The following is a 19,081-nucleotide window of genomic DNA, read 5'->3' on the forward strand; positions in this document are numbered from 1 at the left end:
GCGTGGCCCGGAGGCCGGGCGGTGCCCAGCCCTGCGAGGCGGACGGGCAGCGCTGCCCCCGACACCGGGCATCGTTGTTCCGGGAGAGGAGGGGTGGCCGCGAACCGTGGCTCTTCAGACTTAGCTCCCGGGCAGGTGGCTTCTCAACAATGAAGGACGTGAGCCGTCGCTGGGACGAAAACCACAGGCCACGCATTTCCAACCACAAAACCCACGCTTCCAAGCAGGAACCGGAAACCGTGAGCACCGGCGTTTGCCGCAGGAAACTGTGGCGAGTCGACACTGGACGGCCTCTCTGCTGAGCCTGGCGGCGATGATATAAAATCCGACTTTTTTATGACATAACGAGACGCAGCGCAGCGTGGAAAAGGATGCCGGGCTCGGCGAACCAGGTTTCTCCAAGGACCCGGAGTGATGTGACGGACTCCAGCATGGCGGGGGAGGCAGGCCAAGGTCCCCGAGCTCTCAGAGTCCGGCCAGTCTGCAGACAGGGCTTCCCGTCCACAGCTCACCGTGAGGCACTGCCGCCTCCGCCTTTGGGGGCAGCATCAAAGAACAGCCACCGCCTGTGGACGGCGAGCGGACACCCTTCCCTTTTCCAACTGCGCACGTGTCTGTCATCCAACTTCTTCACCCAACACGACAGGCCCTGCCGGACGGGGCACGGAAGCTGATGGGAGAACCCAGCTAGCTTCTCTTCAGCCAGACAATAAGGAGATTTGCAAAAATGTAAGAGAGATGTATGCAATTTCATTATTTTTATGGAAATAGTGATTTTTCCCCAAAAGTAAATTCTGTTAACATGCAATGGGTTGATTATTGTTATATATTTCATGACAAATAAATATCTTAAAACATTCCTGTTTGAAGTCTGAATATGGGACATGGTAACAGCAACCATATCCACGGAAGGACTCTGTGGCCCTCGCTAATTCTGGGGGGTAAAAGGGTGACATGTGATCTGGTCACAAAGAGGAAGTAGCCAATCAAAAGACAGTGACTTCTCTGCATGGCCAGTTGCCCTGACTCCCAAGTGTAGCTTCTCTCCACACCATGGATCCAATTTAACTACCGACCCCGATGTTTTTGGAATAACGGAAAATATGTCTGTGTACTTTTTCAAACACCCAGGTAATTGCGGGAGACCAGACGAGATGGCTGTAAGAGATCCGATCGTCCAAAGACAATGCCCCAGGGCCTTCTGGGGGGCGGGGACCGTCCTCTGGTTACCGGGGTGCGCCCCCAGGCGAACATCCCCCGAACTACCCTCTTCAGATGGGGGTGATGTATGCGCTCTGCTGTGTGTACGGGATAGCTCAGGAAAAGGGAAAACCTAAATGAAACCACGCCCTAACGTTCACCACAGGGAAGAGGCACTGTCGCCGCATCCGCGCACCTTCCCTCTTTCTTACCCAGAGGCTCCTGTACGACCAACCGGGTGCCAGTGACAACGCATCAACCCAAAACCCTCATCGCAGCCACTTCCGCAGGCGAGGTCGCCAGAGAGAGAGAGGAACAAACTCTGGGAGTAAGCTTCCAGAAGTTTCCAGGCGGAGGCCAACCACCAGGAGGGAAAGGCTTGCATCTCGGCTCCCTGCTTCTTGCCTGAACCCCAACTTGGCGGCGGGACCTGCAATAGCCCCCCGGAGACGGAGCCCAGCCTGGGACACGACACGGGGAGGGACCTGCACCCCTGCAGCTGCTGACAGCCCTATGCGAGAGGAAGCCAGCCTCCGACCTCTGGATTTATGTTAATTCAGAGCTTGTCCCGCCCTGGAAGACAGAGCGCTGCCTTCTGCAATGAGGGGCTGAGTATCTCTCGTTTTCTGATGCAGAAATATCCAACGAGGGCTCCTCACTTTAATGGTTTCTTGTAGTTCCTTCCTCTCAAAGGCTGCAGATGGGCCCTGGCCAGTATGGCTCGGGCGGTTGGGGCGTCACCCCAGACATCAGAAAGGGGCGGGGCACATGCCCAGGTGCAGGTCCCATCCCCTGCGGAGGTGCATGCAGGAAGCAGCTCATCAGTGTTTCTCTCTCCCTCCCTCCCTCCCCCCTCTCTCTCAAATCAATTTTTAAAAAGGTTGCAGGAGGTTCTATGTGATTTTTAAAAACATGGAGTTCTGATGAGATTCTAAGAAAAGGGAAGAGCACAAAGAAGAGCTTTGTTGACAAGAGCCTGCAGGTCACTCCGTCCCCGTCTCTCCCTTCACACACCTGCCTCTCGGGCAGCGCCTCGCAGCCGGGGGTGTTTCACAGCCGCTCACGGGGCTGAGCTGGGCGTCCCTGCGTGTACTTTCCTTACACGGTCGCTGGGCCATTTTTAAGCAGGTTTCTCATCTTCCTGTGATCAGTGTGGACGACAGTAGAGAATCCACAGTGAAGGATCGGGCTTTGGGGTCAAACCAATGTATTATCAGAACCGAGGCTCCCGCACTTGCTGTGTGTAAGCTTAGGCTAAGTTAACTCAACTTCTGTAAAACACTTTTAAAAATAAATCTCGTATACGATTGTTTTGCGATTTAAATAAGATAACGTGCTACATGATTAAGCTCTCATTCAAGGACAGCTGTTATCAATCTTATTAAAGTGAAGTTCCTTCTAAAGAAGCAGCATTTGGCCCAGAATGCTTGCTCGGTGTTAGACAACCCGTTGTGCTTAGCAAGAGCGAAGACCGTCTCTTTCGCGATACGCGTCTCACAAAGACACAGGAGCAGTTCCCTTCCGTGCGCCGTGCTCCGCTATGTCATAGTTTTATTTAATTTTCAGGAAGGTACGTCCTGTTCTGTCCACTCACCCTATCAATTAAACTTGAGAGAGCGAAACATTGACTGGTTGCTGCCTGCACGCCCCCTACTGGGGCTGAGACCAAAATGAGGCATGTGCCCTGACTGGGAATGGAACCAGCAACCTGCAGGTGCACGAGAGAACGCCACCAACTGAGCCACACTGGCCTTTTAACATCCGGAACAGCCAACCCTGATACACCGCCGCTGCGTCTTCCAATAGGTCGCTTTCCTGCGTGCAGACGGCTGCATCTTACATGGCAGGTTACCACTTCCAAAGTGAAATCCCCAGTATTTTCAGAACTAGACGGGCCCGCTCTCGGGGAGGTCTCCCCGGCCGGGCCTTGCGAGGGCTGCCACCAGCAGGGACAACGCGCTGGAGCCCAGGGCAGGAGCCCGCCCGTCGCTCTCGGCACCGGCGTTGAGGCACAGGGGGCGCCGCGGCTCCGGCCTCCGTCCCTGCCTGGCCAGCCGGGGGCTCTGGCCACGTCTGTCTCGAAAGCCAGTGGCTTCACAATGACACCCGTCTCCTCCCTGGGGCACGGTGTCTGGGGTCAGACAGAGCCTCGCTCCAGTGCCTTCGGCTGTGACCCTGGAGACACCGCACCCTCAGCTCCCCAGCGAGGGGCACCCGGCGTGCAGGGCTTCGATGCAAACACGAGGTCCTCCACGAGAGGACACAGGACGCCGGGCGCGGGGCTGGACAGGCTCTCCGGAACGGCTGCTATTATTCCTAATTCCCTTCCTTCAGCCATCTGAAGTGTTTTCATGAAAATCACAGCGATTTGGGAGGATGAAAACGAAGTATGTACTTGAAAGTACGGTCAAACCACACAGTGCAGTGGGAAATTAGCTTGTCAGTGTGACCCCGTCCAGACACTAATGCCCTTAGCACATGCTCATCCCGGGTGTGTGTGTGTGGGGGGGGGGGGGGCGGATTTACAGACAGAGTGACGTGGTTATTGTGTGTAAGTGGGAACAGAATGACTTGATATACAGAGAGCCAAGTTCATCCACATGCCTTCTCCCTCCGTTGCCTTTTCCGAGTGATGAGCGCCCCTGAATCCCACTCTCTGGGCCCATTTCCAGCCTTCAGCACAGCGTTGTATGAACGAGAGCCGCCACACTGTGAACAGCGATTGTCATCAGGGTTACAAATAAGACAGCAAAGGAAAATTAATTCCACTCGGCTTAGAGTGAAATGAATACCTTTCCCAAGGGCTTTCTGGGGAAGAAAGTATGACTTCTGTGAGGGCTCGGGGCCCGGCGGCTCGGGTCCGTGAGGGCGAAGGTCGTTTCTACCTGCTCGTCCCCACACAGAGATGACCTCCACCTGCCTGGCAGGGGCTGCGGCCTTGCCTGTCTCATTCAACCTTCAGGCCGCCCTTGAGCACAGAACTAAGTCCCACCACCCACGAGCTGGGGCGTGCAGAGGCGAAGCCACTGCCCAAGGTCACCCCCACAGTCAGCGTTAAAGTGGGATCAAAGCGCAGGTCTGCAGACTCCCCACCTCTATGGCGCGGGTCCACAGCTTTTTTTGGTACAAGTACAAGTTCATTTGGACACAGAGGTAGGAGAAGTGAGCCGTGGAGAAGTGAGCCAACTGGGCTGCATGGACGCAGGACTCAGGTTACAGCGGCAGAAGCAGGGGGGAGAGAAAGCAAGTCTAGTGTAGGCCTGGGGGAGGGGGAGGGAGGAGGGGAGGAAAGGCGCAGGGGTGCTCCAGAGAGAGCCTTGGCCCCACGCGTGTCTGGCCTCAGAAGGCTGTGGGTGAGCGGGTAACTGTCACTGCACATGTGTGACATGTGTCCCATAATACTAACAAGTTATATCTCAAACACAGAACAGAACACTTGAAAGGCTGAGTAGGAGCTGATGCTCCCTAATTCTTTCTGCATCTAGTGAGTTGACCTACTGACCTGAGGGTTTAATTATATACTCCGTGTCCCCTTTCTTCGTCGATATAGCCCCGCACCCTTCATAAAGCTGCTGGGCCTTCAGTGAGATATCTGTGTAAGCTCTGATCCAGAAGACGCCGGTGCCGGCCAGCACGGAGTGTGCTAACGACCTCAAGGACACAGACACCGTGCACCAGGCTGCCACTAAATGAACCTATTTTTAAAATTAATATATTTCTATTGATTTCAGAGAGTAAGGGAGAGGGAGAGAGAGACATCGATGAGAGAGAATCATTGATCGGCTGCCTCCTGCCAACCCCGCACTGGGGATGGAACCTGCAACCCGGGCATGTGCCTCGACAGGGAATCAAACCGTGACCTCCTGGTTCATAGGTCGATGCTCAACCACTGAGCCACGCCAGCCGGGTGAGGCTTCCACTAAATAAAAGGACCAGCTGACAAAGACTGAAGGCTACTTAACTCTTACAAATTGTATAAGAAGAAGACTTGGCAAGAGCAAGAAGAAAATACACTTTTAAATCACCGTCAGCCTCAGGATCAGGGTGAACACGCACAACCCTGCCTGGTAGCCCGTCTGAGCCCGAAAGGGAATTTATGCTCCATCAGAATGACCACACGGTCCCTAGTGTTAATGCTTCACAGCGCCAGTTTTCTTCTGTGTTTGTCTGCCTTTATTCTCCACTTAGAAGTTCAAATATAAAGCGAGAGGTTCGAGGCATTTAGGAAAACATTCTGAACAGAATAAACACTGATTTCAAATATCAACAAACAACCACGTATACCATCAGAAGAGGAAATTTTAAAGCATTTTTCTTGCCTCCAATAACATGCATTTCTGAAGAAACACTTCTTCAGAAAACGAATGGGAACCCACTCATTACTACCAGGAACCTGAGATTCTTAGAGACTGGAAGGTGTCTGCTGCGAAATGGAAAGGTTCCGTGAATACAAACCAAACCTCGTGCTCCCTCCCCAGGCACGGACAGTGCAGGGTGCGGACATGTTTCTCATGTGCTCTGGGGCCTCAGGCCTTGAGTAACCAGACTCCACAGGCACGGTTCCTCCTCAGAATATGCTAAGCGGTTACATTCTCAGAGCGAATAAAATTTCAATTTTTATCTCCCAAGCCGCATTGCCTTTTTTTTAAAAAAATATTTTTTTATTGACTTCAGAGAGGAAGGGAGAGGGAGAGGGAGAGAGGAACATCAATGATGAGAGAGAATCATCAATCGGCCGCCTCCTGTGGAAAAAGCCCCCAACCCGGACATATGCCCTGACCGGGAATCGAACTATGACCTCCTAGTTCACAGGTCAACACCCAACCACTGAGCCACGCCAACCGGGCCCGAACTACATTGCTTTAAAGCTACAGTAAGTTGCAGAGGAGGTAGACGGTGATTCTGCACTTAAACCAAACACCATGCAGAGCGGCCGAGTCAGACTACCCTCCCAGGACGGCCATCCCCATCCTTCCCCAGAGCAGACGCGGGGAGGGCAGTGTCGGTGACGGGGTCCCAGAGGCGGCTCTTACCTCTGGGCCGGGGCGCTATAGCTGTTATCGTAGGAATCGTAGTTCTGCTCGTCATACGCAGTGCCATAGCCATCGTCATAGTCCTGAAACAGACGGGAGGAGGACAGACGGTCAGAGGGTGTCTGGGAAGAGCGAGGCATTCTGCTTACAGTGCGTCTTCCTTCATCCAGCCAGCATTTAGCAATCTATCTACTTAGGGTGTAAAGAAAAATGTAACAGGGACATCAGTGGAGATGATGTGGTAAAACCGCCAAAAGCAAAAAGTAAAACCAAGAGGAACTGGCAAAAATGGTCAGAATCCACATGTGCACACCTATGGGAATTAACCGAAGGCTTGCAGAGATCTAGGGAGCATAATATATATTTTTTAAAAGGCTCAATCTTGGGTATGAACAGTGAGCTTTGTCATATTTTAACTTCTCCTCTCCCCACCCCTCACTCCCAGCTCTGTGGGGACCTTAACATCCAACAGCCACAATCACCATGGAAACCAGGAGGCTGGAGGCCAATGGAGGGGGCACGGCAGGGTGGGGCTGTATCAGAGCCCCATTCCCAGAGGGATGCCTTTATGTGACATGACTTGGAGCTCATCCCATGAAAATACCCTTTTCTCCAGGGGGTGTTTGAAGAAAATAATCAGAGGCAATTATTTAAGGTTTCTGCTGCCTGTGGTGGTGGAGAAAAACTGGAGCAAACAATAGGCGGACAGGAACCAGTCGGGAACAGGTGTCCACATGGGCTCTGAGCTCTGATCTGTTTCTGGGTGTCTAGACGACGATGTGCATGCAGGCCCTGAGCTTTCTCCTTGGGCTGACCTTGAGGTTCAGTACGGGAAGGAAAGGCGAAGCCAAGGCAGAGTTAGTTGGAAGTTGGCTGGGTGGGCGTGGAAGACATGCTCCAACAGGCACCCAGAGGCTCGTGGCAAACACGAGGGCCTCAGCTGCCAGGCATTCGGTAAAGTATCTGTCCAGTCATTGGGTGGTCACGAAGGTAACACAGGGGAGACACTTCAGTGGCAACATGTGATATATACAGACTTGATAATATTTGGAAAAGTCACTAAACCAAAATAAAAACACCAAAGAAATTCTGAGGAAGGAGGAGAATTTGATTTCCACAGTTGACACATTACATGTCCAGTTTTAAATTTAAAAAATATGTGATGATACAAAAGAAATTTAAGTATCATCCATGCACAAGAAAATAAACAATAGCAACTGTCCCTGAGAAAGTTGACATTGGAATTACTAGGGAAAGGCTTTAAATCCATTATTTGAAATATATTCAAGGAACTAAAGGATAACCTGTGTCTAAAGAGCTAAAGAAATATGAGAACAATGCCTCGCCAAAGAGAAAATATTAATATAAATACAGAAAATAGTTTTTGAAAATCTGAAGAAATTATTGAAATGAAAAGTGCAATAAGTAACACTAAAATTTCACCAGAGGGGTTCAACAGCAGATAAGACTAGACAGAAGAAAGAATCAGTGAACCTAAGGATAGATTAATTGAGATTGTCCAGTCTGAGGAAGAAGGAAAAACAAGAGAATGAAGAACATAAAGTGTCTCAGAGACCTGTGTAATGAGATAGCTAGAAGGTGAGGAGAGAAAAGAGCAGATTATTGGAAGAAATAATGGCTTAAAATTCCCCAAATTTGATTTTTTTTTTAAATCTTTAATCTGCACATCAAGGGACACGTACAATGAAGGGCAGTGTTTAGTGAGAGTGTCCGTTCCGACGAGCCGACCCCTGAACTCCTCTGCCACACGCCGCCCGCGATTCTCACGCCCCCTGCCCCCAGCAGGAAATTTCCCTTTAAGACGCTGGGTTCTAAAGGGTGTCCCAAAATTCATGCAAGAAGTAATTTTGATAGAAAACACAGGTTTATAATTAAAAATTGTAAATTTTTTATCGATTCAAAGTACACAGTATAGGGTTATGTATGGAATAGCACATCGGGTAAATGGCCTCCACGGCTTTGCTGGCACATACGCAAAGCTGTGGTCTTCATTGGTCTTGTCCCTGCTCCTGGGCCATCATTGGTACTGGGTAATGCTTATCAAATTGAAGGGACTGAAATCAAAGGGCAATAGATATTAGAATCTGATTCAATCAACCAAGTAAAATTAGGCTTTTGTTTTTTGTTGTTGTTAATGCTCACGCAAAATTCAAATCATGCGTGAATTTTGGGACACCCTATATTTCTGAACATCAGAGCAACATCATTAAAAATAGTGGACGAACGCAGACAAGAAATAAAAGTAGATGAATATACGCCTGGGTTCATTAAGAAAGACTTGCTTATTTTTTCATCAAGCTACACCTCTGGGCTGTTATCTGTGATGAAGAAGGTGTCTAAATGCTATTTTACCAACAGGGCGACCTGGGCACGGGGTCGGCGCCGGGCGTCAGCAAGGGAGGCCTGTTCCACCACCTGCCATTCCCGACCCACAAACCCCGACCCACACACGGCCAGACAGCAGGCAAGTCGGGCTTTGAAAAGAAGAGCTTTTCCAGGATAAAGGAAACAGCATGACATTAAATTCTATTTCTGTCACAGGTAAAATCAAGCATCGCATTTAAGCTGGGAAAAACCATTTTAAACAGAACTACTTACGAAAGATGGTGATTTTAAAAATAATGTTTCAGCTCTGAGTGAGTCCTTTTAAAAAAGACATTTACCCTACGAAAGCCTCACCTTAATTAGGGTGATGTCTGGTCATTTCAAAATGTACGAAGTTTTCATGGATAATGCAGTGTTCACAGCTTACTTAAAACTCGCTTTATGACAGCTGATTTGAGCTTATAAAACGAACATATTAGCTTCTTAGGCTTGGAGAAATTCATTTTTTCTGGGGTTTTGAGTCATAATGTCCTTGTTGAGTAACACCAATGACCAGGCACATATCACATCATGCAACCACACTATTTTATAATTAAAGACAAAAATCACAATATTACTAATCATTCTAAATGAGAATGTTTCCCACCGTCATGTAAATAAAACACCATCTGACAATCCAATCACATGGGTGTGATAAGTATATTATTTATACGGGAGACTCGCACAACTTCGGAGTCTGATGCCCATGTTCAGACTCCAGCTCAAATTCAGCAAAACAAAACACAACACAGACAGCCCAAATGTATGTGGAAGCTGGCCGGCACGGTTCTTGCCAGGAAGGGCAGTTCTGTTTTATGTGAAGGTCTGTTCCCTCGGACACGCTCAGGCCGTCAGGCAGAGAGCCACCCGAGCCATGCAGGCGTTCATCTTCGTAGGACGCGATACAGCCTCGCACCTGCCGGACGGCGCCGTCTGCATCACCACGGCCCCAGGTCCCAGCGTTAACCACGGCGGCTCTCAGATGGAGAAACGCTGACCGAGATCAGCTGAGATCCGACCATGTAGAACGCGGTTGCCAAAAGCACACTGACGTCCATTATTCATGGCCGCCTTCTCCTTGCGCAGCTCCTATCTCACACAGGTGTGTTTGGATTGGGCTGGGCTGGGTGCTCAAAACTGCAATTCGGGAAAATCAAAGAACAAAGAAGCGAGCCCAGGATTCCCACGGCGAGCGAAGGGAGAAGCGTAAACAGAAAGTTAAAGAAGACAGGACGGAGCCAGCAATCCCGCAGAGATGGGGAGAGGGGCACACAGGCCCACACTGCGCACACAACGCTGGAGATGACTATGTCGGTCTGTCCGTTCCCCAGGACAGAGGCACTGTTGTGTGCCGACGGTGTGTCAGACACTGTTCTGGACGCTGGGGGTGGCGTACAGCTCAGACAAGGCAAACACAGCGTCCTCACGGCTGACAACCCAGCGGGGACGCGGACGGGCAGAGCCAAGCATCGCAGCTATAACCAGGCTATGGGCACAGCCAGGGTGGCCAGGAGAGAGACTGCGGGAGAATGGAAGGAGCGGAGGGGGCGGGATGTATTTAGGGGAGGGAGCATCTCAGGCAGAGTGACAGCAAGTCAGATGCCCTGAGGCAGAGAGAGGTGGAGGGAGCCGGAGGGAGAGGGGGTGGGCGGGACACAGATCACCTGGGGCCTTGAACGGCAGGGGAACAGGCGGCCATGGGAGCCTTTGTGCCCTGGGATTCTATATTGCCCAGGTTTGTCTTTCTCCCTCCCGGGGCACCTGCTGGGCAGCAGCAGGTGGTGCCAAACATTTCTCCCACGTGGTTGTACCAACGTACACTCCCACCACGAAGGTGAGGACGCCTACTGACCCGCACCCACTCCGGCTAACACCGGAGACGGTCTTTTTAATTTGCATCGTCCCGGTGCCTGTGAACAGTACTAGATACCACGCTTCTCATACCTTCATCTGGGGCACAGGGAGCAAGCGTCTGCCCCGACAGGCAGAGCTACCCCAGTAAACTGAAGACTGGGCTTCTGGGCCAACAATAAAAAGGCTTATATGTCACCCTTTCTGTGCCAGGCGCCATTTCACACGCTGTCCACATGTTGACCTGTCCAATCCTCGTAACAACCTCATGCGATCAGCACTCATATTTCCGTGGAAATACTAGAAACGGAGGCAAAGAGCGGCGAAGCCACTCCCCGGAGGTCACGCAGCTACGAAAGGCACAGCGCGGGTGTGAGAGCCGTCAGCCTGGCTCCTGACGTGGCCTTGGATGCTGTGATGTACCAGGACTGCCTGTTCCACCCACCCGAGCGACTTCCCGCATGCAGCCGCCACGCGGACGAACCTGGGTGGCCAGTGGGCCTGGCGTTCGCATCGCCCACCCTGACTACCGTCTCAGCCCTCGGTGTCTCTCAAGGCTCCCCGCCCTGCTCTGTGCCTCACTGTGCCACCACCGGCAGAGTGAACCGATCAGGGCGGGAGGGTGGAGATGAGCGAACCGACGGACACCCCGGCGAAGCTCCCTGGCTGCCCCGGCACAGCCGACGCCCGCCCGAGCCGCTAGTCCGTCACCCGCCTGGCTTCACTGTCGCCTCCTCTGGAAAGTCGGCCCACATGCCATCCGGGGCTCAGTCCTCCCTCTCTGGCCTCCCTCCATATTCTGTTTACAAGTCAATGGCGGGTGCTGATACCTGAAGAGTAACTGTGTTTTGTCTCTGCATCAAGAAATCAAACATCGATTCCTTGTTGCACGTGCTGGACGCTGTGGACAAGAAGGCATGACCGCCGTCATCCATCATGTGAGAATCGTGGGGACAGTCAGACAAAAGGCGTGATCACTGCGCTGCAAGGTAAGCACCTTGCCCCGACGCGTACACAGAGTCAGACAATAGAGACGGACCGCCCCGGACAACGGGGGCCACGGACGGGTTCAAGGCGGGGCTGTCTCGCTTTCTCGACGGGACCCACTTGAAGGCAAGGACTGTGTTCTATGATGCTGACCAAATGTTCCAGAAAACAGTAAAACTCAGATTCAGGTTCTTGAGGAAAACCCAGTGGCTCTCAGGTTCCCCGGGGGGGTAGGGGGGGACATTACACACCCATCACAGCAGCTCAAGCACGGCCATGACCACTGGGCTACCTGGGGAGGGACCAGCCCCACCAGGAAGGCGAGCCTCCCCATCTTAGTGACGCCCAGTGCACAGCCCCCCACTTCCTTCCTAAACCACTTTTTGGGGTTGTTTTGTTTAAAGTCGGGAGGAACAAATAAACTCCTCCATATTCACAAATTTAAATCTGAAATGATTTCCTCAAGTCTTGGGTTTCTAAAATAGGTCAGTCCTTCAGGCATTTAGAGAAGACGTCGACGTGTGAAGCTCCTGACAGACACGGCGAGCAAACTGCCTGCGACTCTGATTCTTGCTTCTGGTAAAATGGGGATTAAAAAAAAAAAAATTACAGAACCTTCATCTTTTTCGCAGAAATAAAAAGATGTCCCTAGGCTTTTCAATTCACATTTAAAAATGCATTTTCATAAATAACCTTTTCACAATCTGTACTCTGTTTTAATTTGTCACCATGGAAAACAAGGTAATTGAAGCAGTTTAGAGATTAGTTAACTGTCAAACGAAGCCAGCAGTCACTGCACTGGGAGGTTCTGCCGTCGCTACAACCTCCTCAGCACTAAATCCAAACTAGTCAGGTAATTAAAACTTCAGGGGAGCTCTCCAAAGAATGGGAGTATCACTTCACAGAATCTAGGTTAAAGAATTGCATGTGCCCGGCTGGCGTGGCTCAGTGGCTGAGCGCCAACCTGTGAACCAAGAGGTCACAGTTCGATTCCCGGTCAGGGCACATGCCCCATTTGAGGGTTTGATCCCCAGTGTGGGGTGTGCAGGAGGCAGCCGATCAATGATTCTCTCTCATCACTGATGTCTCTCTCTCCCTTCCTCTCTGAAATCTATATATAGAGAGAACTGCATGTACATTTCAAATATATATACACACTTTAACACTCAATTTTCACTCCTTAACTGATTTAAAATAATGGGTGAAGCCAGACTAAGTTTGGAACTAAGAAAATTTATCCTAATGTGCCATAGAACTTTTTTTTATGGGGGTACAGTCGGGCAACAGTCGATGAATTGAGGGTGCGGCCTAACAAGAGGATTCCCGATGTCTGCGATGCCATTGCTTCACGTTATCAGCAGTGCCTGGACCAGGGCAGTCATCAATTTGAAGATAGGCGTTGATAAGAAAATTATTCACATCTGCAGGTTATTTTAAATTGTGATAATAAACTGTGTGTTAGTAACACTGACTTTGTAATCATGCCAGTGCACATACGCTGTCTATGTGGCTTTCCCTAGCAACCTCTCCTGAAACTTCCCATCGTCGACATTTCAGAAGAGAGTGTTCTTATGCCAGAGGAGGAGACGGTGGCCCCTGTCCTGCCATGTCACCGAGCAGGGGTAGGTGCGTCGGGCCAACCCCATCGTTAGAGCTGCTGTAATGCTGTCACTTACGTAATCGCCGTAGGTCTCCTGCGTTGGGGGTGGCGGTGGAGGTCTGTACCCGGTTGGGGGGACTCCTCTTGCTCTGGGGGTGAGAAGGCCTCGTCCCCGACTCACAAGCCCTCGGGTGGAAAGGACTCCCCTGGATGCCGACGCCCCTCGTGGGGCCACAACGCCAACGGGCCGGGCGGTGACGCCTCCCCTGCCCCTGCAAGCAAGAGGGACAGGTTAGCAGTGTCTGTCATGTTCTCTGACGTCCCACCGACACCTCAGAGGAACCCACGGTCCCGTAAAAGAAAGGAGGAGCCGGTATGCGAAGGAGCAAGCAAAGTAAGAGAAGCAGCGGGTGTCCCACAGAAAGAAGCCTGCCGGGCAGCCGGCCCTGCGCCCCAAAACCTGGAACATCCGAGACGCCCCCGATTTCGCTGAGCCCCTAACCTGCCCTAATCAATAAATCAGGTATTTTTTTAAAGACACACACAACAGCACTCACTGAGGCAACAAAAGAAGTGAAGTGAAATGCTTTGGCACACAGCTAAGAAAATGTGTACAGAGACCATGTTAAAAAAAAAAAATACAAGACTGAGGAGGGAAATGAAAGGGAAACAGTCCAAGCTCATGGTTTTACGAGTCAATAGTGCTAAGTTGCCAATTCTTCCCGACTTGATGTATGGACTCAGTGCAATCCCCATCCAAATCCCAGCAAGCTATTTTGTAGCTGGACCAACATATTCTAAAGTACACAAGGAAAGATAAAAACAAACAAACAAACAAACAAACAGAAGAGACAATACAGTGCTCAAGAAGAAAAATGTTGAAGGACTCATAATGCCTGACTGCAAGACTCACTTAAAAGCTACCGTAACCCAGAGGGTGAGGACTGAAGACAGGACTAGACACACAGATCGATGGGCGAAAGCACAGAGCCCAGAAATCGATCCACAGAAAGAGTCCAGGGATCACTGACAAAGGAGCAAAGACAGATGAACAATTTTTACCAATGCCAATCACTCCGGACTGCACTGGAAGACACTGTAATTTCTAGCATGCCTCGTTCATCCCTTTTCCTCTGGTACACATCCAGAGAAGTCTTCAATGTGATCAGAAGAAAAACGCAGTTTCCACTTGCAGTGCATCTAACCCGCTGGTGGTATTTCAGTTGATCTGTGTATATTCCAGCCAAGGCAGGCTCCTGCTTCCTTATCCAATACCCCTCTATGGCCATCCAAGGTACTATAAGGGCCACGAAACAGTCACTATGTCTTTTGGATATATAAACGCATGTCTTTCATCACGTTGGAAGACATGCATTTATATACTCGAGAAGTTCACAATTCCTCCCCATCATCATGGACCTTGTTAGATCGTGGGCCTATGGGGTATACGGAGTCACACCGAGGTGCCTGCTACAGAATTTCAGACAGGTCGTGTGAGAGGTGTAGCTCCAGACACTGATCTGTAAAAGATGATCTGAAGATTCATCTTCAAAGGAACGTCGATGGGAAGGGAGCCTAGCAGCAGTGAGAGTATGGCTCTAAATGATAACTTGGGGAGAGGAAGGCGTGACGCCAAGTGACACGCTAACACACAAGCCCTGTGATATGGCGACGTGCTCACTGAACGCGAAAACGAGGCTCAGGGCAGAGCTGCCCTGCGGGGCTGGGGACAGAAAAAGGCCTGGCGGCTGAGATTCACAATGATAATCTGTGGGCATTTTTTTTTTACTTGAAAAGTTCGTTCAAACTGATAGAATCAGGGTGCAGCACTGTTCTCAACGACGACATGGAAGAGCAGAAAGCTAACAACTCAGTAGAAGGCTTCTGGCAGATGGATGGACGCATGTGGCTGTAATGGTTCCTTCTGTTTATAGATTTTTCAGCAGAGTGACCAGGGTTTCTGGCTTTGAACCTCAAATATAAAAATAACCCAGAGAGGTCTTAGTAGGGAACAGCTATTTTGGAGGGAACGGGGCTTTAAACGGCCGACAACAATAAGTATGGATTAATCAGAAATGCATTATTTAGCTTGTCAATTAGTAGCAGGTTTTAAGATGCGATGAAAAGGCACATGCTTTGGGTTCCAACATGCCCAGATCTCCTCTGTCACGTCACTGCTTCGCCTTGGTTTTCCCATCTGTAAAGTGGGTTTCACAACATGAGCTCTCGCAGGACGGATGCGAGGTTCACCCACAGGACACATTAAGTGCCTAGAGCAGGCGCCAGTGAGCGGTGATGACCATGCAGACTCCTCTGTCCTGATGCCTCCGTCTGCTGCTTCCTGGAGGAGGAGGAGGAGGGAGCTGCGGGAAGGTACCACTCCACCCAGTCCTCACGTCACAGATGGAGCAACAGTGCACTGATACATATTGTGTACATTTAGCACAGTAAGAGCCTGGCAGAGTGAGAGTGAACCTACGGCACCGTTTGGCTTTTATTCCTAAATTCTATGAGCAGCAGGAAAAGAGGGTAAAGCCATAGATTTGGCAGCAGCAGCCGGGACGCGCAGGCACCACCAGCATGTTAACCAGTGACCATGGGAAACGCAGGTGCGGCCTGGGTGGCAGGAAGGGAGGCCCCCAGGGGATCTGCAGGATCCGGCCTCAGGGCCTTGGCCTCAAATCTGTGTCCCAGTGAGATCCACGTGCCCAGGATCCATGTGAGGCCCCCGCCTGGTGCAGGAATGGCCTGTGGGGTCATTCACTTCCCCTGCGGAACCCCTCATGCATTTGACAACTTTTCCTCTTCCCTGGGAGTGCACTTCTGAGAGGACAGCCTCATCATTCGGTGGCTCCCTTCCTGCCGGAGGCTGGCGGGAAGGGGGGCAAGACACGGAAAAGGCGGGCGCAGCCGTAGCTCCTGCCCCTCAGCGGGCAACACTGTCAGGGCTGATGGAGACCGAGCCTTCCCAACAGGTGCCCTGGCCCTCGCCAGTGGGGCTCAGGGGATGAGCGTCGGCCTGTGGACTGAAGTCCCGGGTTCGATCCCGGTCCAGGGCACACGCCTGGGTTGTGGGCTCGATCCCTAGTGTGGGCCGTGCAGGAGGCAGCCAGTGATTCTCTCTCACCATTGGTGCTTCTGTCTCTCCCTCTCCCTTCCTCTCACAAATCAGCAAAAATATATTAAAAAAGAGAGAGCGAGCGATCCAAGGCAATTTTCTCTGTCTCCAACAAGTTACACAGGGTGAGAAGTGACACTGGGGGCAACAGAAGAAGCGTGTGAGGAAGCCAAGCTCTTCGACAGCACAGAGAACGGTCCACCCTCTTCCCTCTGGCGCAGTGCCTGCCCCAGACAGAGAGCTGGCTGCGCACCCTGAGGCCTGTCGCTGTCTTCTAATGCGGCTGGTCCGCACCTTTCCCCTTTTCTTTATTCAAAAACAAAAGTAGGAAAAATCTTCATTGCTTCCGATGAGGGCTCCGGGACTCCCGGCACCTGTCTTCTCCCTCTCATAGCAGCGGCACTGATGAGAAGGGAGCTGAGGGAGGCGTGGGGTGCGTTTAAGGCCCGGGTGCAAGGGACTGACCCAGCATCGGCGTGAAAAATTCCACTGTGAGTGTGGGGTCCTTTCGAGTGATTGGAAAAGGAATCAGTCCGGTTTGGACTGGGATGGGACATTTAAAAATGAATCTAGTTTCATCTTAAAAGATCTTTAAGACGGTGAATTCCAACTGGAAGGATGGGAGACGCGACAGGACACAGTGACCCGCGGGAGAGCGGCCTGGCCATGAGTAACAGACACATAAGGGCGGCTGCACTGCCGTGTTCTGACGACGGAAGGAGCCAACAGCGAGAGACGGCCTACCTGCCTGTCGTCGGGGTCGGGACGCCTCTGGTGCGTGAGGCGGACTTCCCTCGGGCCGCGGGGGCGTCCGCGCTTTCCGAGCCGCCGTTCAGGTATGTCAGCTCCTGCAGCTGCGCCTGGCGGATCTCATCGTTGTAGTCCTGGGGAGACAGGCAGCGTCACCGCCACGAAGGCACCGGAGTGGTCAGAACATGGAGCAAACGGGCTTTAAAAGATGTTTTTATTGGTTTCAGAGAGGAGGGGAGAGGGAGAGGGAGAGAAACATCAGTGATGAGACAGAGTCATAGACCGGCTGCCTCCTGCACGCCCCACACTGGGGGTAGAGCCTGCAACCTGGGCCTGTGCCCTGACCAGGAATTGAATTGTGTGACCTCCTGTTCATAGGTAGAAGCCCAACCACTGAGCCACACTGGCCGGGCAGCACACAATTTTTTTTTAACAGAGGAAAGGGTTAGGAAAATAGTTGACCGCATAAAACAAGCTTTGAGTTTGTTAAAACGAAAATGTATCAGTAAGTTTTAAAAAGTGAAAAAACAGTATTGTTCCCCAAGGTGAAATTTCCTACCATCAGCCATAACTCTTCCCCCTCAGGCATGAATTCCAGGCGAAACATTTATAATGAAGTTAAAATCGCACGTGACAGATACATGGGCAAGGCCGCTCACAACTCAATTCCACCGGCCGCCGCCGAGCACCCGTGAGGCGCCGAGCAGCAGACCTGCACGCTCTTCTGTACATTTCCATGGGGTTGTTGCACACGGAGCAAAAACGCAACGTTTCCAGAACTCAGCACATCACCTGGTACTGGAAAACCTTCCCTTTCGTGTCTTATATTCCTGTCCCCACGGCCACCTGAGGGACTCTGGGAGTCACCCCTGACTCCTCCCCTCTCCTAACTCCCGGCTCCATCAACCACCGGCAAGAACCGTTTGTAACCAGCGGAGAAAAGTGTGACTTTGTTCACAATGAAAGGGACGTTCAGATGTGCGTGACCGGACAGGAGCGGAACCCCACTCAGCTGGAGGAGGAGGAGGGTTTCTGCAGGCATCACCCAAGGGTGAGTGTGAACTAGTTGCCGGATGGGAGCACCACCGTGGTCCCGACGGGGGGTGGGGGGAGCGTGTTTTAAGACAACGGACTGGCATGATGAGCTCACTGCGAGCGGCAGGGGAGCTGAGAGCAGGGCCCGGGTCAGTGTGCGTACAGACGCTTTCTCTAACGGTCTGCGGCCCTGGGACCCCAGGAGACGCACTGGGACGCAGCAGTAGCGCGCTCTCTCACAGCCCACCTATAAATACCTTCCCTCCAGGGGACTAAAAGCGTCTGAGGATCAGTAAGTTATTTGTAAAGCACATTCTAAATAAAACGTGCCGCACGAATGCTGAATGCTTGCCCGGTGCAAGTGTGAGGCAGAGTGACACAAAACCGTGCGGGTTAAAAATAGATCCCGGGAAGAAGTGGACGGGGCCCTGTTCCCACACACGGAGGGCACGGGGGTCTGTGTCCGCGAGCCATGCATTCCCCGGGCGATTCCAGGGTCACAGAAGGGTGAGGACTCGAGTCCCCCCACTGGGACCAGGAACTGTGCCCCTCGACTTCCTCACTCGCGTGACCTCGGCAGCGTGGTGTAATCTCTGCAGATCTGCGGTCTCACAAGGAAGGAGGGATGATGACCAGTCATTTGTGGGGACAGGGCGAGGTCTCCTTGCCATGACGCCAGTGAGGCTCCGGGGTAGACAAAGGGCTGTGCAAGCACCAATGGCTGCTACGTCACCAAGGACCGGAGTAAGGGAACGCCCGGCCGGCGTGGCTCCGTGGTTGAGCATCGACCTATGAACCAGGAGGTCCTGGTTCGACTCCCGGTCAGGGCTCGTGCCGGACTGCCTCCTGGATCCCCAGTGTGGGGTGTGCAGGAGGCAGCCCATCTGATCGATGACTCTCTCATCGTGGAAGTTTCCCTCTCTCCCTCTCCCTTCCTCTCCGAAATCAATAAAAATACATAAACAAAACTCGTGCAGGAAGGACTCGCGCTGCACTGACGGGAATGAGGAACTTCTTGATCTCCTCCAGGGCGTGGCCCATGCGGGCGTAGGCTTCCGCGGGCGGGGCGAACACCTCGATGAGGACATGCAGGTCGTCGTGCAGGTGGAAGTACTTGGCCTC

The 19,081-nt window shown here is 51.9% G+C and overlaps 1 protein-coding gene across 1 annotated transcript in view; it reads right to left on the reverse strand.

Moving 5' to 3' along the window:
• KHDRBS3 (KH domain containing, RNA binding, signal transduction associated 3) overlaps positions 1–19,081 on the reverse strand; it is a 47,626-nt gene that overhangs the window by 6,350 nt on the left and 22,195 nt on the right. The window contains exons 5-8 of the mRNA XM_015561435.1: positions 18,959–19,078; positions 16,919–17,058; positions 13,133–13,328; positions 6,234–6,316 (exon numbers count right to left, since the gene is read on the reverse strand). Coding sequence (XP_015416921.1) covers positions 6,234–6,316; positions 13,133–13,328; positions 16,919–17,058; positions 18,959–19,078 — 539 coding nt within the window. The remainder of the gene's footprint in view (positions 1–6,233; positions 6,317–13,132; positions 13,329–16,918; positions 17,059–18,958; positions 19,079–19,081) is intronic.

This window comes from Myotis davidii, unplaced genomic scaffold (genome assembly GCF_000327345.1).
Source record: "Myotis davidii unplaced genomic scaffold, ASM32734v1 scaffold30, whole genome shotgun sequence".
In the NCBI taxonomy this organism is placed as follows: domain Eukaryota; kingdom Metazoa; phylum Chordata; class Mammalia; order Chiroptera; family Vespertilionidae; genus Myotis; species Myotis davidii.